This window comes from Diplodia seriata, assembly GCF_021436955.1.
Source record: "Diplodia seriata strain FDS-637 chromosome Unknown scaffold_1, whole genome shotgun sequence".
Classification (NCBI taxonomy): domain Eukaryota; kingdom Fungi; phylum Ascomycota; class Dothideomycetes; order Botryosphaeriales; family Botryosphaeriaceae; genus Diplodia; species Diplodia seriata.
In genome coordinates, this window is record NW_027117308.1 from 3310888 (window position 1) to 3332276 (window position 21389).

General features: G+C 49.5%; 8 protein-coding genes across 8 annotated transcripts; 7 read left to right on the forward strand and 1 right to left on the reverse strand.

Annotated features, from left to right (window-relative positions):
* Positions 1 to 5891: 5891 nt before the first annotated feature.
* On the forward strand, positions 5892 to 6967 carry SLS55_000949 (uncharacterized protein; the record flags this gene model as incomplete). Its single annotated transcript, XM_066772454.1, has 3 exons — positions 5892 to 6038; positions 6132 to 6543; positions 6645 to 6967. The coding sequence occupies 3 exons, from the start codon at positions 5892 to 5894 to the stop codon at positions 6965 to 6967; spliced, it is 882 nt and encodes a 293-aa protein (XP_066637733.1).
* Positions 6968 to 7599: 632 nt separating this feature from the next.
* Positions 7600 to 9674, forward strand: SLS55_000950 (uncharacterized protein; the record flags this gene model as incomplete). The annotated part of the gene is made up of 7 exons (XM_066772455.1): positions 7600 to 7780; positions 7833 to 7930; positions 8026 to 8099; positions 8160 to 8168; positions 8419 to 8502; positions 8551 to 9228; positions 9317 to 9674. The coding sequence occupies 7 exons, from the start codon at positions 7600 to 7602 to the stop codon at positions 9672 to 9674; spliced, it is 1482 nt and encodes a 493-aa protein (XP_066637734.1).
* A 790-nt stretch (positions 9675 to 10464) lies between these two features.
* SLS55_000951 (uncharacterized protein) lies at positions 10465 to 11293 on the forward strand (the record flags this gene model as incomplete). The annotated part of the gene is made up of 2 exons (XM_066772456.1): positions 10465 to 10824; positions 10904 to 11293. 2 exons carry the CDS (start codon positions 10465 to 10467, stop codon positions 11291 to 11293), a joined length of 750 nt encoding a protein of 249 aa, XP_066637735.1.
* An 889-nt stretch (positions 11294 to 12182) lies between these two features.
* Positions 12183 to 13159, forward strand: SLS55_000952 (uncharacterized protein; the record flags this gene model as incomplete). Its single annotated transcript, XM_066772457.1, has 2 exons — positions 12183 to 12255; positions 12309 to 13159. 2 exons carry the CDS (start codon positions 12183 to 12185, stop codon positions 13157 to 13159), a joined length of 924 nt encoding a protein of 307 aa, XP_066637736.1.
* A 1526-nt stretch (positions 13160 to 14685) lies between these two features.
* Positions 14686 to 16424, forward strand: SLS55_000953 (uncharacterized protein; the record flags this gene model as incomplete). The annotated part of the gene is made up of 2 exons (XM_066772458.1): positions 14686 to 14691; positions 14937 to 16424. The coding sequence occupies 2 exons, from the start codon at positions 14686 to 14688 to the stop codon at positions 16422 to 16424; spliced, it is 1494 nt and encodes a 497-aa protein (XP_066637737.1).
* Positions 16425 to 16700: 276 nt separating this feature from the next.
* On the reverse strand, positions 16701 to 17615 carry SLS55_000954 (uncharacterized protein; the record flags this gene model as incomplete). Its single annotated transcript, XM_066772459.1, has 1 exon — positions 16701 to 17615. One exon carries the CDS (start codon positions 17613 to 17615, stop codon positions 16701 to 16703), a length of 915 nt encoding a protein of 304 aa, XP_066637738.1.
* A 524-nt stretch (positions 17616 to 18139) lies between these two features.
* On the forward strand, positions 18140 to 19042 carry SLS55_000955 (uncharacterized protein; the record flags this gene model as incomplete). The annotated part of the gene is made up of 1 exon (XM_066772460.1): positions 18140 to 19042. One exon carries the CDS (start codon positions 18140 to 18142, stop codon positions 19040 to 19042), a length of 903 nt encoding a protein of 300 aa, XP_066637739.1.
* Positions 19043 to 20251: 1209 nt separating this feature from the next.
* Positions 20252 to 20659, forward strand: SLS55_000956 (uncharacterized protein; the record flags this gene model as incomplete). The annotated part of the gene is made up of 1 exon (XM_066772461.1): positions 20252 to 20659. The coding sequence occupies one exon, from the start codon at positions 20252 to 20254 to the stop codon at positions 20657 to 20659; it is 408 nt and encodes a 135-aa protein (XP_066637740.1).
* Positions 20660 to 21389: the final 730 nt, after the last annotated feature.

A 21389-nucleotide genomic window follows, 5' to 3' on the forward strand; every position in this document is an offset into this window, starting at 1 on the left:
GATCTAAAATCTTTTTATAAATAACTAAGTATCGAAACGTCTCGAAGTCGTTATAGTTAATATTATAAGTCTTAAAGACCTTCTCGATAAGAAAACGCGGTAGTTCTTAAAGATAATACTTCTCTTAATTCTTCTTAGTAAGCTATTTAGTATTAATTAAAGCTTCTAAGATAGTATAGTAGATAGTAATATATTTTTAAAGGCCGATATACGTTTTATAAGTTTTAATATTTTTCTTTACGAAGTTCTTTAAGAACTACTTTTTAAAAACTTAGTTATAGCTGTTACTACTTTTATATTTACGCTTAAGCCGCTTCTTTATCGCGTTCTAATCTTAACTTAGATACTTCTTAGATTATTTAAGAGTAGTTTTAATTAGTAGATTATAATAGCGAGAAAGATATAAAACCTTCTCTTTATTCGTTAATTTATAGTCGTTCGCTATATTCTTATACTTCTCTAGAAATATAGTAACTTTCGTACTATCGAACTTAGAAGAAGCTTTCTTTATTAGAGAAGTTAATATAATATTCTTTACGCTACGAATTAAGAATTTAATACGAAAGAAGTTAATTAGAGCTACGAGATTAGTATAGAAGAGAAAGAGTATTAAAGAAAAAGTAGTAAAGATAACGAAAGAAGAGTTATTTCTAGAGAAAATACTCTAGTTAGTAGATAACTTACTACTACTTTCTTTAAGGTTATTTCTAGTAGATATTATAGAATTAGAGTATAGTTTAAAATTACGGTCGTATAGTTCTTCTTCGTACTAGACGCTAAAAGAAAGTTTAGAAGTAATAGAATTACTATCGCTTATACTACTATTATTTTAATTTCTTATAAGAGAGCTACGCTTTATATTTTCGTACTAGTAATAGTTACGGTTTCGATTCTTAAGTAGTTATAGAGTATAGCCGTTATCGCGCGACTATACTTTATCGCTTTAGTTTAATATTATCGTTACCCTCTATCGCTTTTATATAAAGACTATATAAGTATCGATTCTTCTCGTAATCTAGTTAGCCGAGCGGCTATCGTATAATATAAGTCTTAAAGCTTCTCTTCTAAGTCGTATTCTTATTAGTTATTATTTATTCTTTATAGATTTATCTTCTAATTAATCTCTTAACGCTAGTTAGTAGCTTTTATAACTAATTCTTTCGCGCTATTTCTACTCGTTCGATATTTTTATTCTAGTAAATTTAAATAGTTCTAGTCTTCGACGAGAAATTATTTCTAGACTAAACTCGCTTTTACGCGCGATAGTTATATATCGATATTATTTTTAAGCGTATCGTACGTACGAATTATAATTTTTTAAAGATAATCGATTTTCCCGCTAACTCTTATAACAATTATAAAAGTTAATTTCTATTTTCTCGTTAGTTAACTACGAGTATAGTAGCGCTATTTTACTACTTTATACTTTAATTCTTTCTCTTAGTACTTTTAAGAAGTAATTAGCGCGTCTAATTACTCTTTTTCTTTTTCTAGTATAGTTACTAAAATACTATACGTAGTAGAATATTAGGCTATTACGCTTAATAAGTCTAAGAGTAAAGAAGTATAAAATAATAAGATAGACGCTCTAGTATAACGAGATAGCGAAGATAAATAAATAATAATAAATAAGCGTTATCTTTAAAGAAAGATTTACTTAGAAATAACGAAGAGGTTTATAACGAGAGAATAAAGATAAATTTTACGTATAACTATAAGATTATATCTATAAAAGAAGCTATATATAAATATCGATAGTAGATACTTAGTATAGCCGCTCTACCTTATAATAACGGGCTACGAGAAGTTAAAAAAAAGACGTAAGTAGTTAATCTCTTTAATAATAAATATTTACGACTAACTAGAAAAGATATTATAGTTAGTTAACTAACGTAGCTCGTTATATTCGTTCTAAGAAAGCTAATATAGAGCTTTATTAAAAGATTAAAGAGATAATCTATAGACGTACTTTTCGCTATAGTAGCTACGTAGTACTTTAAAGAATACTTAAAGAATATTTACTTTATAGCTTAGTATTCGCCTAGAGTAGGCTTCGAGCGAAGCGTAGAAGTTATTCGCTATATTAAAAGATCTAATAGTATATAAATTAGAAGACTTTATAAGAATTTAACGAGATTTCTTAGTACGCTTATAGTAAACTTTATAATCGATAAAGAAAATAAGGTTTCGCGAAAGAATTACTTTTTAATATATTTAGTCTCTATTAGTTTACGCTATTCGTAGTATTATATCTTTAACGAACTTAAATAGTATTTCGATTAATTTTATATTATATAAAAAAATATATATTTAGCTAGGCGAACGTCTCTTTATTACTTCTAGTAAGCCGTATAAGATATTCTTTTCTACTCTAGCTACGAATATAATCGAAGCGTATATATATATAAAATTTATTTAGTTTATTAGATTATATTTACTCTATAGATTATTCTATACTATATAGAATCGATCTATCTATAGATAGAGAATGTCGAGTTTAGACGTAGCGGTTATAGTATTAGAGTAGTTAATAAATAAAGATAAATAAAGATAGAGTTCGATCTTTAGTTAATTAATAGACGAAGAGTCGAAATCTTTAGTTAATTACGAATTCTTTATAAATAAGTAAAAATCTTTATTTATTTACTTAGTATATATTACGGGCTACTATCGTAAGTATATAGACTACTATCGCGAGATTCTTATAGTATTTTATCTCGATTAGATAATATCTATCTGCCTTAAGTACTTTACTCTACCCCTCTTCTTCTAAAGGCCGCTAGTACTAGTATAGTACTATAGACACTCGAAACGCTTACTAGATACTAGATATACGGCCTACTAAGTAGTATATATATTAATAGCTACGGCTATAGTCTCTCTTTCTTCTCTTTTCTTCTTCTTCTTCTTTCTAAATAATTAAATAAGTATTTCGTAAATAACTACGTCTTATAATCTTTAGTTAATTAGTTTAGCTAGAACTACGATCTTTATTTAATTAATTAGTTAAAATAATTAAAGCTTTATAATTATATTTATTTATTAACTATCTAGTATAATATCGCGAACTATTAGCGAAATATCCGTTTACTTTAGATTTTCTAGCTTTTTAAGACTACGAATATTTACTAGAGTAGCTTATAGGTCTTCTTACTTCGAATCGCCTTAGATATAGCTAAGTGCCGCGTACGTATAGCTCTCGGTTTTTAGCACGATATAGCTACTATCTATATTAATTATACGAAAATTTAAAGAAAGTCGTAGTCTATTCGTATTCTCGCTAAAGAGATCTCTAGAGTATAAAAGCGATATATTAGTTATATATTCTTATCTCTATCGGCGTAAAGTAGTCTAGTTAACTTCTAGAAATAGACTTAAAGAGTTAACTTTTAGAGACGAAATTAAAAGAACTCTATTATACTCGCGTATATTACGAACTAAGAATCGTATTACTTTTTATACTCTATTAACTACGCGAATAGCGGGGCCGTCGTTATTAAACTCTAGAAATATTAATTAGTCTTACTCGAGAGTTATTTCTTACCCGGACTAATCTCTAAGCGTTATATTATAGAAGAATCGATAGAGCGAATAAGCCCGCCGCCGCCGTAGTTTATTTAAGCTGCCGAGCTAGATCTTTAGATTCTTTAAATTTATATATTTGTAGTCTAAAATTCCGAAGCCTTAGTCTAATAAATAGATTAGAAGATAGCGGATACGAAGGTACTAATAGAAGATATAGTAGCTAGAGAGAACGAAATCTTACGAGTAATTCTTATATAACTTATAGAATAGCCTTAAATAGAATCTAGAGCTTATTATTATCGATTCGCTTACCGCTACTAGTTTTTTAACGCTAAATTTAAGATAGTCGTAGAGAGAATAAGAAAGACCTTCTTATAACGACTTCGACGAAGCTATATTATAATAAGCGCTAAGTTAAGAGTTTTTATAAAAAGATAAGACGATATACTTAATCTTAATATAGTTATACTATAGTCTACTTTTCGTAGTAGTTTCGGGTTAGGCGCTTAATATAGCGTGTCGTAGCCGAGAAAAATTAAAAGAAAGTCGGGTCGATAGAATCGCGTAGGCTATTATAAAGATAGTCTTTAAATATTTTATAGCGTATTCGAAGTTCTAACCGATTACGTTAATATATATAAGGTCTAAATAATATCGGCTTATCTATCGAGTAGACTAGTAATAGGCTAAGAATATATTATTTAAAACTATAGCCCGGGACTTAAATATTATCGCTCTATTTTTAAAGGCTCTAGGCGAGTACTAGGGTATCTAGCGCCCGTGCTTTTTAATAGAATATCTAGTAATACTATATCTAGCTATTATAACGTTTATATTCTACTATAAAATAGAGGCTACTAGTTAAAGCGAATAATAGTAGAACTATTAACGCGTAGATAATCTATTAATAATATTAAGTAGCTACGTATTTAAATAGTTTATCTATTATCTAAATAGTTACTAATAGTTTATCTATTACTTAAATTATTACTAATAGATTACCTATTATTTAAATCGTTACTAATAGATTATCTATTATTTAATAACGTAAAATTTTTTAAAAGCGTACTATAGTTAGTATAAGACTTTATTATATATATAAATCGCGCGTATTTCTTCTCTATCTACGTTCGTAACGAATCGACGAATAACGAATAACGAATAGTTAGTAAATTTTCTATATATAAATATATAAGATATTCGCTTATATCTTATATAGTAGTAGATTTAATAATAGTAGTAGTAGTAAGCCCGAAGAGAGAAGAGAAAGAAAAGAAGAGAAGAGATTACTTAATTAGAAGAGTAGTAATTAATTAGAAGAAAGAAAAAGTACTACTTCGCGGGGCGCTATTTAACGAACGCTATCTAGCGAACGCTATTTAATAAACGCTATCTAGTAAAGTACTATTTAGCGAAGTACTACTCGTAGCTACGTAGCCTTATTTATAATATAAATACTATTTATATTAATAGTAATACTATTAATATATAAGAATAATCTATTTACGTAATAATAAATTTAGCAACTAGTAAATTTACTATTATTAATAGGTAATTTATTTATATTTAGTACCCTAGTAAAGAGCGAAATAGAATAAGTATAGTTAAAATAGAAGAAAATCTTCGTCTAGCGCCTAGAAATTTACCCTATAACCTCGCATCTAAATCTACTTTTTTCTTTTATATTTTAAATACTATTGTTATCTCGCTGCGAGTATATCTCTACATATACTTCTATAGACAGCAACATCTTGTTTTGTGTTACTTTGCTACAACATCTAACCGTTAGTGCTGTTATGCAGCTTCATCCCACATCTTCTTATATCTTTCCTCACTGCTCTATCGTCAAACCTTTTGTTCTGCATCCCAAGTACTCCGTACTGGATTGTTATAGCCGGAGCTGCAGCCGCCTGAGCAACACCCGGCGAGGATCTCGTCACCGGTCTACTGTCTACCTGACTGGTCAGCGCTACGAGCCTTCCGCGCCTCTTCCAATATCGTAGGCGCATAGTCAGCAATAGTAATGATTTAAAATGCTTGTCAAAGCGTATGCCCCACCGTCAGCCCTGATGTTCAGGCGCGGGAAGGATGAGCGGGGTCGACGAACCATGCCTTTTTGGGTAAGCCACGATGCACGCCACATGGAGAACGAAGAAAGTCGCAGCTGCAATACAGCCTGTCGGTTCTTTGATTGATGCGATTCCAGCTTCGCGGTCCAGAATGTGGATTGGTGCCAAGGACGCCGTGGGCAGATGACTCCCACTGTCCTTGGAGAGCCTGGGGAGATATAAACTGCGGAGCTGCACCGCAAAATCAATACCCCCAGATCCACCTCACCTACTGCAAGCTCCATCCACCAGCCAAGCATGTCCAAACTCATCACCGTCTTCGGCGCCACCGGCAACCAAGGCGGCTCAGTCATCAAAGCCCTCCTGGCCGACGCCACCCTCTCCAAGGAATTCAAGATCCGCGGCATCACGCGCGATGCGTCCAAGCCCGCCGCGCAGGCCCTCGTGAGCAAAGGCGTCGAGATGACAACCGTCCGTTACCCATCGCCAGCACGCACAACCCTCGTATGTACATACTGACTCGCTGCGCCACAAAAGGCCGACCTGAGATCCAAGCCTTCTCTGCAAGACGCTCTTGCCGGGTCCCATACCGTCTTCCTCGTGACCAACTACTGGGAGACGGCGGACGCGGCGGTCGAGCTAACGCAGGGAAAGAACGTGGCCGAGGTATCCAAAGACCTCGGGGTACAGCATCTGATCTTCTCCAGCCTGCTCAACGTCAGCGAGGCGAGCGGCGGGAGGCTGACGCACGTCCCGCACTTCGACGGCAAGGCCGAGATACAGCGGTACATTAAGGCGAGCGGGGTGCCGTGCTCGTTCTACCTGCCGGGCTACTTCATGTCGAACTACGCGTCGCAGCTGAACGAGGGCGACGACGGCGTCGTGACGTTGGCGTACCCCGTGACTGCGAAGGCGAGGTTCCCGCTGGTCGACATTGCCGAGGATACGGGTATGTTTCCTTTCTTCTGCCTGCGCGCCGAGGAATGGGGGCTGGCTCCTCTGTGGCTGGCCAGGAACGAGCGTGGATGCGTGCTGATGCTTGAGATGCAGGGAAATTTGTCAAGGCGATCATCAAGAACAGGGACAAGCTGCTGGGCGGCCAGGTGTACGGTGCAGCGGACTACTACACTCCAGAGCAGATCTTGGCCGAGTACGAGGAAGTCACGGGGAAGAAGACGCGCTTCGTGCAGGTTTCCAACGAGCAGTACAAGGGATTCCTCCCCGAGAAGATTGCCGAAGAAATGCTGGAGAACCATCTTTTCATTGAGGATCCTGGCTACTACAACGGCGCCGACCTGAAAGACAGTCTTGGGTTGCTGGAGGAGAAGCCGGTGACCTGGAAAGAGTTTGTGGCCAAGTCGTTCAAGAAGTAGCGATTGGAACTGCCCCTGTGGATGTGCGTTTGGGATTCTTATCTATGGGTAGATGCGGGTGGGCCAATTCTCCTGTCGTCTGCTTTGATAGTGACGGTGAGGTCAAAATAAAGCCAGCGCCTTTCCCCGGCGTGACGCAAGGGGCAGTGAGCAGCATCCATTCCACTTACTGTCTCACCGACTTCGGATCATCACCTACAACTGATCCATGAACTTGAACTCAGGCATTCAATTCAAAGTGAGCTGTGCGAGCTCTTCTTCCCCCGTGAGTCACCACCAAAGACTGCAATCACCGCAGCCGATTGTCCAATCAGACGTGCATCCGACAAGTCCAACAGCAGATCAGCCGGGTACGTTGGCGGTGGGACAGGTGCTACCAGCTCGGATCAACTTGCGCGAGATAGGCGGGTCAGCACGCCATCGACGCCGCAACAATCGGTCGGCACCGCACCGCGGCTGCATACCGGTAAGCCGGAAATTGCCATGGCGGCGTCGCTGAACAGTCATACGAAAATTTGCCTATCGCCTCGCCGTGGGCCCATGGTTTTTCTTTTCTTCCTCTTTTGCTCGAATTCAAGTCAGTCAACGTGACTTCCGCCATGCTAGGAAGCAATTCGTCTTCTTCCTCAAGCATGAGTTCGGATTCGAGCATGCAGAGGAAAACCGATACCATGGACGAGCGATCGCCGCTGCTTCCCCCACCGCGGCCGGGAGTCGACGACGACGAGGCGGCACTTCCATCGCCGACCTCCCAACAAGAGAAAACGACGTCGAAAAAGAAAATCATCAGTGTCCTGGCCGTGCTGCTCATCGGTCCGGATTCCGCTCTCCATCTCCACCCGCAATGAACTGACGGGGCTATCAGGCGTCCTTCTCTCCAACGCCGATGTCTCGATTGTGCTGGCCACCCATGCGCTGATCGCCTCCGAGTTCGACGACCTTTCCAACTCGAGCTGGATCTTTGTGAGCTTCGGGCTTGCATCGACCGCCGCCCAGCCACTGGTAGCCAAACGCTCTCCACGAGTCGAACAAGTGCCCACCTTGCTAACACTCTCCAGGTAGGGAAGCTGTCGGACCTATACGGCCGCAAGTCGGTGCTTCTGATTACCTATGCGTTGTTCACGATTGGCTGGTAAGCAGAGCGCGCGCTGTTCGGGATCCCGACGGCTTGTACTGATTCGGTGTCCTACAGCTGCATCATGTAAGTAGCTCTAGCGTCTGATAAGCGTGTGGGGCGTCGAGTAACACCTACTCCAGCGGCATCGCGCCGTCATTGGGCATCGTGATCCTCGGCCGCATACTGTCGGGCATCGGAAGCGCGGGCATGAGCGCGCTGGTCTCCATCATCATCACCGGTGTGTAACCCACCTCTCTCCATGCCCCCATCCCCGGCTTACCTACCTGTTATCTCCAGACCTGGTGCCACTCCGCGATGTAGCGTCCTGGCGCAGCTACGTCAACATCATCTCCACGACGGGCAGAAGCCTGGGCGGCCCCGTGGGCGGCTGGTTCGCCGACACCATCGGCTGGCGATGGTGAGACGCTCCCCTCTGCTGCATCACTTGACGCTCACCCACTCGCAGGACATTTCTCGCGCAAGTCCCGCCGATGGTCGTAGCAATCGCGCTCGCATGGCTCCTCGTGCCGTCCCACACGCAGGAAGACGCCTCGGCCACCGACGACGACGACGACGACGATGCCTCCGCACCTCCCGCCAAGCAACCCAGCATCTTCTCACGGCTCGACATACTCGGCTCCGTCGCGCTAACAGCCACGATTCTCCTCCTAATGTTCCCGCTCGAGCTCGGCGGCCAAAAAATCCCCTGGTCGCACCCCCTCATCCCCATCCTGCTCGGCAGCGCCATCGTGACGGGCACCCTCTTCATCCACTTCGAGCGGCGCGCGGGGTCCTCCTCCGTCCTCCCCCTCGCCATCTTCCGCTCGCGCGACACCAGCATCGCGCTCGTCATCATGGCGCTGCAGGTCGCGGCGCAGGGCGGCATGATGTTCACCGTCCCCCTCTACTTCCAGATCACCGACGGCCTGAGCGCCACCAGGGCCGGCGCCCACCTGTTTCCCGCCGTCCTGGGCAACACCGCGAGCGGCCTGCTGAGCGGCGCGGCGATTGCCCGGACGGGAAGGTACAAGGCCCTCGTCACCCTGGGCACCGTGTGCACGTCGGCGTGCTATGTGCTCATGCTGCTAAGGTGGGACGGCAGCGGGCGCGCGGGCGGGTGGGAGAGTTTGTATGTCGTTCCGGGGTAAGTTCGTTCGCTTCTTCTGTGTGTGAGAGAGAGAGAGAGAGAGAGAGAGAGAGAGAGAGACAGACCGAAACTGACGCTTTACCAGCGGCTTCGGCACCGGCATGGCGGCGTCGGCCCTCTTCATCGCCATGACGGCGTCGGTCGCGCCCGCGCACGTCGCCATCGCCAGCTCGACCATGTACCTGGCGGGCGGCGTCGGCGCCCTGGTCGGCATGGCGTCGAGCGCCGCCGTGCTGCAGACCATCGTGCACCGCGGGCTGCAGGGCGTCGTGGGCCCCGACTTTCCCGACCGCGACGACTTCCTCCGCAGGTGTTTGGAGGACATTGGTTTCCTGCAAAGGCTGCGCGGGAGCGTCAAGGAGAGGATCGTCCATGTGTACGTGCAAGGGTTTCGGGGGGCGTACGGTAAGTTGATGGTCCTGATGTCGATGCGGTTGGTCTGACGGTGAAGCAGTCATGTCCCTGAGCTTGTCGACTATAGGGACCGTTTTGGGCCTTTTTATTAGGGAACGCCCGCTGTGTTGAGCTGGTTTGTGGAGTTCATTGGGTGCGAGGGGGTCCATCGAAAATTGGTTGTACATGGAATTGTGGCTGGATAGAATGGTACATCGGAAGCGAGATAGACTGACCTGTCTACTGTTATTCTTTCGGGTTGGATACAGCGGCTGCTGTTGACGTCTTCCTCTTCTCCCTCTTCATCTTCGTCTCACTGTAAGTACTACCTCGCCCCGGCTGTGCCACCTTTAACAGCCTCGCCACGCTCGCCGTCGAAGCCAATGGACGTACGAGTTCACCCCGATCTGGAGGTAACCTCACTTCAAAGCTGCTGTATAAGCGTGTCAAAGCCGACAGGAGTAGCAGAGGCCCTTGCCCTGTGAGGACCATGTGCGGCAAATTCGTGGCTCATGTGAGTCACGTGCGCCTTGTTTACTATTCAATAATCCATGTTTCGACTTTGTCACTGGGTCTCAACGGTCGGCGAGGTCTCCGGATGAGGAGGCATTTATTAGTGAACTGGCTCGTCCCGAAGCCGTTACCCGATGACATATTTGTTACCATCGCCCGGGTAATGCTTACCCGTCGGATAACCACATCTGCTTACACCACCAGAAGCGCCAGGCTACCACCATGGAAATGGCCCTGACGACGTGTTCAAGCTGCAACTTATAAACTCTCTGTTTCGCATCACATCCTGGCCATGGCACTACATTGTCGCATCGTTCCAACAGCATCATGGCCACCTCGTCTTCCCATGGCGCTCTCATCGTCTTCGGCTCCGGGCCAGGCATCGGCCGGCACATCTCCTCTCTCTTCGCCTCGCGCGGCTTCCATCACGTGGTCCTTCTATCGCGGAACCCGTCCCGTCTCGAGGAAGACGCGGCCGAAGTCAAATCAGCGGCACCGCAGGCTTTTGTGTCTACCGTACCAGCCGATCTCTCCAACGGAGAGAGCCTGGCGGGAGCGCTCGCCCAGGTCGACCGCCAGCTGCGCGAACGCGGCGTCGTCGTGGAAACCATTCTCTTCAACGCGGCACGCGTGGGCGAGAGCGACGTGCTGACCTTCTCCGTCGGAGAGCTGGAGCAGGATTTCAAGGTAGGCGGCCCCCCCTGATCGATGACGCCGACGGAACTCCTGTGTTTGACGAGAAATTCCATTTACTAATTTCTCCCAGCTTGCCGTGTCTTCCTTGTATACCGTCGCGCAGTGGATCATCCCGCGCTTCCTTGACATGGCCAAAGGCTCGACACAGCCTGGCTACAAGCCGACTTTGCTGGTCACCGGCGGCTTTCTTCACAGGGACCCGTACCCGCCTCTGTTTTCTCTTTCCGCCGTCAAAGCCGCGCAGTACAACCTCGTGTGTACGTTCCACAAGATGTTCCGGAGCTCGGGCATCCATTGCGCCATGATTCTCGTCGGAGGCTTCGTCAGCCCCGGGGCCGAGCGAACCAACCCGAAGAATATAGCGGAGAGGGCTTGGACACTGTACGAGCAGGGTCCGGACGCCAGGGAGATCGAGATTGTGGAGCCCGACTGGGAGAGCAGGACGAAGTGGGACAATTAAGCTCTGGATTGGTCAAGGACTATAGCAGAGCGTTAGGTTATGAGGGAAAAGTAAGGGTTGAGACCTGATATATCAATAAGAAGACAATTGAGGAACGGATCCACGACGAATCGTTAATGATTATCTAGTGTGTTGTCATGTGCGAGACTACATAGCCTTAGTACTAATTGCGTGTCATTAGAGCCTTTGGGTTTCACTGATAGTCTATGAAACTAGTAGTCCGTCTCTTGACAAGCCTATTGGGAACTTTCTTTGCCATTTCTCAGCGGAACACCAGCCCACGCCTCGAAACCCGCACCCCTGACCCACACCGGCGAGCCGGCCGGTGTACGAGCACGTCGATGATTTTCTGGTAAGGGGGAAAGGCAATTCGTTGGGCTTTCACTTCTTCATCGTATGCGGCTTGTATCTGTTCAGGGCTGGTGCCAAGCGCGTAGAGGGTGAGGATATGGTGGAGCAGGTGATCCTGGGGAACAGATCTCAGTAAAGGCCGCAATATGTGGCTAGATGATACAGACATGCGAATTGCGCTTTGATTGGTGGTGCAGCTTGAACAGCGAGGTGAAAGAAAAGACCTCGACAGCTGGGACGAGTGCATATACCCATTGGCTGCATGTTAATTGTGCTGCCTGATTGATACGCGTTTACGGCCTGATTGTTGCTCCGCGGCCCAAATCCTTCACATTCCTCCGCGATGTTTTATTGGCCAGTCGTCCAAGGCTACAGCGAACCCTGTGGCGCAGCAGCTCTGTCAGCATATCACGACCGGGGGATTCATCCGACTTTTCGATGGGTCGTTATTCATCCGTCCATGCTTGAGAATAAATACAGCCATGTAGTTCGTCGCAAACCCCCTTCATCATCACAATTCATCGCAGCCACTACAATAATGCCTCCGTTAAATTTCAGCCCCAAGACAGACATCTCCGACCTGTCGGGAAAGGTCATTTTCATTACTGGAGGTACAGTCGAACCCCCCATAAATTCGAAATTGTGCTTGGCTCATTGCGTACAGGAACTGGTGGCCTTGGGGCTGAATCTGTCATCCAGTTGGCTCAAAAACACCCTCGTGCCATCTACTTTAGCGGCCGCAACTCGAAGAACGCCGAGGGAGTGATTGAGAAAGTGAAAGCCAGCACACCCGATGCGCCTCCGCTGCATTTCGTCCAATGCGACCTGGCGTCGCTCCAGTCCGCCGCCGCCGCCGCTCAGCAGTTTCTCGACCAGTCAGACCGCCTCGATGTTCTCATGTGCAACGCGGGCATTATGGCGGTGCCCCCCGGTCTCACCGCCGACGGCTACGAAGTCCAGTTCGGCACCAACCACGTCGGCCACGCGCTGCTGATCAAGAAGCTGCTCCCGTTGCTCGTCAAGACCAGCCAACAGCCCGAAGCCGACGTGCGCATCGTAATCCTCACCTCGCTCGGACACAGGATGCACCCGAGCGGCGGCATCGCGTTCGACAAGCTCAGAACGGTGCAGGACATTGCCTTCTTTGGGCCCTTCATCCGCTACGGGCAGAGCAAGCTTGCAAATCTCCTCTACGCCCGCGAACTGGCCCGCCGATACCCGCAGATTACCTCGCTGGCCATCCACCCGGGCGTTGTCTCCACGGGTCTGACGGGAGAATCGAGTCTCATCAACAAGGCCATCATCCAAGCGACGGCAAGATGGGTCATGGTACCAGCCGAGGAGGGGGCGCACAACCAGCTCTGGGCCGCGTGCGGGGAGGTCCCTAAGGAGAGCAACGGCCAGATGTACGAGCCCGTGGGTAAACTGTCTACAAGCCTTGACAAAACCGCAAAAGATGACAAGCTTGCGGAGAGACTGTGGGAATGGACAGAGGAAGAACTCAACAAATATTGAGTTCTGTGTTTGAGGTGGATTTTTCTATCTTTTTCGGGCTGACTGTTTTATAATTTGTTACGGCTTTCATATACCTCTAGATATACTTGAGAACAATTTTAGATGACGGTTCTCGGATTCAAATATGGAGGCACCAAACGCGAGCTGGTGTACAACAACGACTCGCAGCTCAAGGCGCAGTTCTGGGCCGAGTCGACGGGCACGAGCGGCATCTACAGCCTGGTGTGGAACTCGGAAGGCGTGGGAAGCTCGGACGATAGCTGGCCGGTTGTCATCAAGGGAGTCGAATCGTGAGCGGACATGGCCTGGCGCCGCTCATGTGGTTCCTGGCGAGGGGCGATGGTAGATTGAATATGAGATTTACTTCGTCGCCGTCCTCTCGCAGTCGTCGCGCTGTGGGCAATGAAAACTGAGACTGGCATCCAAATGTCACTCGGTGGGTCTGCTGATGCCCAGTCATGGCCTTCGAGCGAGTTTTCGGCGTACAGCGCGCGAATGCTGCTCTCTGTGGCGGATATCAGCGGACGTGGAAGTCCGTTTTCTGGTTGTGTCAATGGGCGTGAGCGATGACTGTATTCTCTTGCACAGCCCAAATGTCCTTGCTGTTTTTGGTACGTCGACGCCAACGCTGTAATAAGCCAGCTCGGGATATGCATGGCCTGGTACTGCTTCAGGACGGTGATGTTCGGGTTTGACCTCGGATAGATGGCCAAGTGTAACTTGCGAGAGATGCTGGCTCGTATCGCGCTCAAGAGTGCCTTATGCGTGCTGGCTTTGTTGCATGTCGAGAATTGGGGTTGACGTCTGTATGTTCTAAGGCTGGGCGTGGTCAGCGAAAAGTATTGTTGAAATGCATCCCCGGGTTGTGATGTGCTGACAAAGCTGCCGCACCGCATGGATTACGGCTAGTCAAAGAAATGTGCTAGAAGGATACAAGTTAGCCGCGGAGCAAAATCTAGGCCGACAATACGCAGGATTTCATCGGCACAGGTGCAGCGCACGTGACTTTATACGTGAGGCCTTTGACGACGCATGCGCTTTCCTTCACCTCTCGCTTTCTATTAAAGGAGTGCGTTCTTAATACTAGGTCCCTTAGTAGAAGCGTCTGCTAACCGTGTCGACATTAGTCGTTGCTTGTCTAGGACGGTGGGCAAGTAGATTTACCCGCTGCATTTAGATTACTGAACAACCGAGGACGGTTCCAACCACACCAAATCCTTCATGCCGCTTCCACAAAGCTTACACAACGTACAGGACGACTGATTGATCAGCCATCGGAGTATCTACACACCACAACCTTCTCGGCCAGGGATCGTCCGTTCGACCTAGCCGAACATATCCTTCCCGGCTCCAGTAGCGCGTGTGATAAAGGCTCAATCGGTGGTGCGCTTCTGAAAAGATATACTCGCATTCATACACTGCAATTCAGGTCTATTCCAGTACATCGGTTGGTTAGAGCCCATCCGGTTACGTCATCTGCCTCTCACCTTTGACAGAACCGTCCAAAAGTCGACATAGACATGAGCATGGTAGTAGGGAGCATTTCGTCCAGGGGCGATGGACCGGGCAACATCCCAAAAAGGAAGCGGGGAAGACCTGTAGTGAATATGACGCATGAAACGCCCGAAGAAGTAAGTAGAGCCTCCAATCCCGTGGGCCGATGGCATCCCTTTCAGAATGTACACTTCGTTTGGCATAGGATGCATGCTGTTGGAGTCTTTTCCTCATATTGCTGACAACCATGCAGCGTCGTCGAGCACAAGTACGACTGGCACAGCGGGCGTACCGAAAACGAGAAGGAAACACGATTGCAACCTTGCAAAAGCACGTTGACAAGCTGAGGTCCTTGGCTACCGATATGAACTGCTCATTCATGCAGTTCAGAAACCGCGCCGTAGCGTCAGCATCATTCGCTGCCCGGCCCGAGCTCGAGAGGAAGCTGGAAGAAGCAGCGTCGCAGATTACAAGCTTATACGCATCCGCAGCAACAGAAAGCAACGGTAGCGTGGAAGATGGTGATCCCAAGCAGACAAGCTCGGACAAGGCAACCCCACTGCCCGAGACGAAACCACCACCGCAGCCAGAGACAACCCGTCAACTGCACCGCACCGTCGATGCTGAAGAGCTCACGTTCGGCTACAGGCTGGAATACATCGGCGCAGACGAGGAATCCAACGACGACGACGACACCACAGCGTGCTCGCCCACCGCCCTCACGCTCCAGCCGCCCTTCACGTACTCGTTCCGCGAGCCCACCTTCGGCGCCCGCCTCGAGCGCGCCGCCCTCGAGCGCGCCTACCACGTGCTGTCGACCATGTCCACCACCACCACCACCACCACCACCACCATCTGGCCCGCCGCGTACCAGCGCCTGTTCTGCATCTGCCGCCACTTCGCCGACCACGCCACGCTGCTGGCCCTGTTCGCCGCCGTGCTGCGCGCCCCCGCCATCCGGCCGTTCAGCGCGCTGACGCTGCATCTCGGCGGCGCGGGCCAGCACTTCGCAACAACGGCGGATCTGCAGCGGCTCGTGCCGCGCAGCCGCGACGACAACGTCCGCACCGTGCGGGCGGCGCTGGAGACGCTGGGGTTGCGCTCGACGCCCGAGCTCGAGGCCGACGCGAGCAAGTACGAGGGCGTGTGGCTCGACAGCCAGGACGTGGAGAGGTACCTGGCGGCGCTGGGCGTGCGGCCGGTCGTCGACGACGGCGCCGCGGCGTCGGTGGCGCAGGTCGAGGTGGACGGCGAGCTGCTCGAGACCGTCTTCTCCCGCGCGGATCCCGAGGCGCCTGGCGAGGCCGTGCTGCGCGGCCTGCTGGACGGCGATTGCGAGATGGCCGTGGCCTCGACCAGCATCGGCGTGCCCGAGAGGCCGCCCGCCGCGGGTTGGGTGCGCGGCGTGCGGCCGGGCGTTGCCGTCCACGTCACGGAAGAGCTTGACGGTTTGGATTGGGATCGGTTTTGCGACTTCTCGACGCCGTGGCTGGCGGGCCCCGAGTCGCCTCCGCCTGTGGACTTGTCCGCAGCGAGCCCTGGCGCCTTCTTGCGGGGAAGAACGCTCGTTCTTGACTTGGGAAAACTCACTACAGGTATGGTCCTGGATTGGGCGGTAGCTGCGCAGCGTATGCTGATACTGACCGCCGCTCAAGCTCTTGTCAGGAATGCCGGATGTGTCGGGACCAGTTGGGGCTTCCGCCTTGAGGACGTTCATGCGGCGCTGCGGAGCGCAGTCATTGACGTCTCGGGATATCCTTCCGCATGCTGATCACGAATTTCAGCAAGTCGATGTTACCATTCAGTAATGTCCGTGTGGTATAAGAAAGCAAGAGTCCTGTTCGAAATATACCTAGCGTCAACCAGTCCGTGAGTGGAATCCAGTGTCATGTAGAAGAGACTGGACAGATTGTTGTGTTGCGATGCTGTGAGATTGAAGTAACCCGTCAACACAAACAATCACTGCAGAAGCACTCCTGTTGCGTCTTTCGTGGTTTTTGGGTTCTTGAAAACAGACATGTTTATTGCATGAGTTCGATGAGTAGTGCTACAGCTTTGATGCCAAATGAGCCCGCACAAATTCCTCCAAATTCTCCTGGGGCAGGCCCAACTTCTCATTCCAGAGTCCCTTCGTGATGGAGAATCGAGCCAGTTTTTCGTTGCCATAGAAGGTTCCAGCGATCATATCCAACGCACCAAAGGGCTGACCCTCCCTCACCTTCGCAGCACCGCCTTCCCACAATTCTGAAACGGTTCCCTCCGAGACCGTGAACTTCGCACCCGTAGATTTCTCAAGCGCCCGGAGAATCTCATTCTGCGTGACTGTGAAACTGTTCACGTAGACGTATTGATTTTTGGTAAGCTCCGGCTTCTTCAGAATCTCCGCTATGGCTCGGCCAGCTTGATCAAGGTTCGTAGCCTCGTAGGGAATGTCGCCGCCGTCGAAGATGGTGACAGTGCGGGCCGCCAAGTTCCATCCCCCGAAACCTGGGATATTGAAACCCCAGTCGAACATGGCTCCCGTGCATAATACCGTCCAGGAAATCTTGTCCTGCTGCGTTCTGAGGTAGTCGGCGGTATCGATCTTGTCCGCAAGGAATGGAATCTTCTCCGGTGCAGAGCGGTCCGAGGTGTCAACCCCGAATTCGGAGGGGATGAAAACCTTGACACCGGCCGCAATTGCGGCGTCGATCAGGGACTTCTGAAAGGATAGGGCGCCCGCCGGAGCGATGCTCGAAACGGTGCTGATGATGGCGTCTTGACCTTGGAAAGCCTCCACGAGGGACGGTCCGGAAAAATCGGATCTCAGGTGTCTCACACCATCCGGAAGCGTAGCCGTAGAAGAGTCTCGAGTAAGCCCAGTGACGGTGAAGTTCTCTTGGAGCAAGGCTTTGATTGCGGACCTGGCCACGTTTCCGCCTGCTCCGACGACCAACACATTTTTCAAGGACTGCTGGGCCATGGCGTATTTGGAAAAGAGACGCAAAGGTGTTTCTCTGGGAGTAAAGTGAAGTTGATTGTGGCCGCAGTACTGGCGTCCGCAAGCAATATTTATAGACCAGGAGCGTTGGCATGATGCGTATGATATCATTGCCTGACACGATTTTGCACGTGACTTCGAATTATAATTACTGATTGTTTCTGTAGCTCTTGCTTACCCCCACAAGGCATCCTTTGATAACAAATCGAGACCACAGCCGAGAATATATGATCATCAGCCCGAGAGCTGCTTATAAATCTAGATCAAACCGACACATCCGCTGATAGTTTGATCACTTAATTGAAGCGAGGCGGGGTTTTATTTTGTCTCTCGTTAGTTCTTACTGTTCAGTAATGGAAATTCCGGCACCTACCAACCAACCACTCCATCGAGCTTACGGTAGTTGCAGTGGGATGCTACCCTTTACTATCTCACCTTGAAAGAGCCAGGCCTCTTGGTCATCTCGCTGCATTACTTAACATCGGGCGACAGCAGGCATTGCACACATGGCCATCAAGTTCGCAATTTACACTTCACATCCAATCCCTACCGCGGCGCCCTCCCCGGATCAACCGTCAAACGATGCCGGGCTTTGGTCCCCGCTCTCTTGCACACTTGTATACACGTCCAAAACCGCAATCCTCGTGGACTGTCCCGCGAGCGTTGGTCCGACAGCCGACCTGGCATCGTGGATCAGAGCGACACTGCCAGTCGGCTGCACGTTGAAGCACTTCATCGCCTCGCACGCACACGGGGACCACTTCCTCGGGCTGCCCGTCCTGAAGCAAAGCTTCCCCAGCATCACGGCCACCGGCACCAGGAGCGTGGTCGGAGGCATCGCCGAGCAGTACGCTCCTCCGACGTACGACGGCCTTTGGAAGCTCGCATTCCCCCCCGCGGCGGACGGCACGGGCCTGCCGGACGAGGATCAGGCCAAAGTCGACTTCGTGGCGCTGCCGCCGTCCAACGAGATCGACCTGGACGGCCACCCGGTCAGGGCGATTGACGTGCCGCACGGAGACACCCACGCCAACTCGTTCGTGCACGTGCCCGAGCTGGACTTGGTCGTCGCCGACGACATCGTTTACAACGCAGACTGCCACCAGTGGCTCGGCGAAGCTTGCACGCAGGAGAAGCGGGACCGATGGGTTGACGCGCTGGCGCAGATTGCGGCGTTGAAGCCGAAGATTGTTGTTCCGGGCCACACGTTCACGCCGACCTCGGAGCCCGACGAAGCGGTTGCCATGTCTATGCTGACGAGCACGGAAGATTACATCAGGGGGTTTGAAGAGGAGCTCGCCAAGGCGGACAATGAATGTGACCTGTTCGGTAGGATGAGAGCTCGATACTCGAGATGGAATCTTTATATTCTTAATGGGGGGTGTCAAGCTGGAATCAAGTACAAGTAGCGTAATTGTTGCGCTGGGTCTCTAAGGGGGAGTGCTCTGGGAAGCTAAGGGCGGGGAGCAGAGTGCGAAGCGTCACAGTGTGATGGGGAAGGGGAAGAGTGGGCTTCCAGTTAATCCATCCAATCAATCAAGTCTTTTATAGAACCAGAGCTCAAATTGTATCGTGAGTTTCCGCAACGTACACCAACGTCTTTCCGGTACATCCGGCATTTCGGCGAAAGGAAGAGAGCATGATGCCCAGGTCAGCGGGGCGAAGAGCCGTGAGGCACTTGCTGGTAGAAAAGCTTGGACCCATTGATGGTCCCCTTAGCATCCTTCTACTCCTTTCCTTACAACCGGTCTCGCCTGCTTCGCTTTCAACCTGTTGTTGCTAAGGGCCAGAAGTCGGTGAAGGGGGCATTGCTGTTGGAGTTTCTGAAGGAGTAGCTTTGAATGTTGGTGAGGAGTCAGGTGGGTACGCTGTATGGCGCGAGATTCCATGCGAACCAGTCGAATGGGCTGGCAGCGACGATGGATGATTTAACAAATTTGGCGGATGTAACTACGCAGTGGTAGGTTACATCCCGGCCTCGAGTGGTTTTCGTTCGTGGGGTCTGAAAGGTACCAGTCAAACTCGAGGACATGTAGAGAGACATCTCACTAGTATCAGGAGAAGTTCTGGATTGTGGGTAAATCCTGCGGCCAAAAGCCTTAAAACGGCAGTTTAGGTCACGGCGTGTTGGGACCTATATGGGCGGTAACTTGGAACGAGGCCAACAATGGGCACTGGCGCTGTCAACAAGCACGGGAAGGATTGTATGTGCGTAAATGTCCAGATGCACGGATGAAAAGTTGCCCCAAAAGGGAGAACGGCTGACGTGGTCGTAAGACTTTTCTGTTCCTATCGATGCGATACGACCCTGTGGCTCCAGTCTGGACTCCACTTGTAATTGGTTCCAGTCGCACAATGGCCAATGCTCCCACAACTTGTCGAGATCCACTTTGGGGGCCACGACCTATGCGACGCAGGTAGACTTGATTGTTTCCATCAAGTATAAATAAAGCCATATGGATATGCCTTGTAACCACTCACCAACCCCAGGTAAATCCCAACAACCGATTCAAGCACTCAGCTTCAGGCAGTCGACCTCTGTACAGCAACGTGTGAGCATTTCAACCGCTTTTTGCCACGAGCCATTCTCACAGTATCGACTCTAGTTATCCGCAGCCATGTACGCTTCAGCAGTCCTCACCCTTGTCATTGGCACCCTCGGCGCCGTGGCCAGCCCTGTTTCCAGCCCCAACAACGACGTCCACCAGCTCGTCCGCCGCGACAATCAATGCAAGAGCTTGTATGGCGGCTCGGACATACGCTGGTCCATCTACCTCGACAATGATGCGTACTACAACAAGAAGTGCGGCAACGGCTGTCTCGACAACATCCGTGGCAGGTGCGGCGTTGTGACCTCTTGGGAATGTTCTCGCGACGCAAACAATCGAGCCCACATGAACTTCTACACCACAATTGGCTGCTCCAACTACGACATGACGCAGGCCCTGCACGCGTGCACCAAGAAGGAGCAGACGATTGACTGCACGGACTCGGGCATCAACGAGGCCCCGTCGCTGGGGTTTTAGGTAGTACGGTTGGCCCTGTCGATACGACATGATTGATGTACATACAAATCGCCGTTGATGATCACTTCCAATCTACCGAATGCAGAGTATGCTATTGATTGACCATCTCCTCCCGCGCTTGCGTGGCATAACCAAAGGCTCGGCACATGCTCGCTACAAGCCAACTTTGCTGGTTGCCGGCGGCTTTCTTCAAGGGAACTGATGGGATGAGATGAACCAAGCTGCAAGCTGCGGGTCGAGGTGGAAGACGACGGGTCAGGTGGCAAGGAGGGCGCACTGGGATGCTTGGTGAGCAGGTGTTTGTCAAGATGTTTGGGCAGCGGAAGCAGCTTGCGTGGTGGTATGCCATGTTGAGGTAGGCAGAGATCCGGGAGACGCCACCGAAAGAAGCGTGAGGCTTCAAAGGAGCTACCGCTTGGAGCTCGGCTGTAAGTGCGGCGATGTTTCTCAGTGCGGTTTGCGTGGCCCCGAGGAACGTTGCCCCCAGTCTTCCACCTTCGCCGTACACGCCTGTTTTGACTGTAAACGAGTGCGGAAACCGGATAATGATGCAAAACGTACCATCTAAAATCTGAGCTATGGCCCAGGAAAGCTGGACGTGGATCCTCGGAGTTGTGGAGCCATGTGATGTGGGTAGGGAAGTCATAATGTCTCGGTCCTGGATGGACGTCGGGTTGCCCATCAGAGACGAGAAATTCCGGTCCAGGGTGTAAACCGTCCACCAAATCCT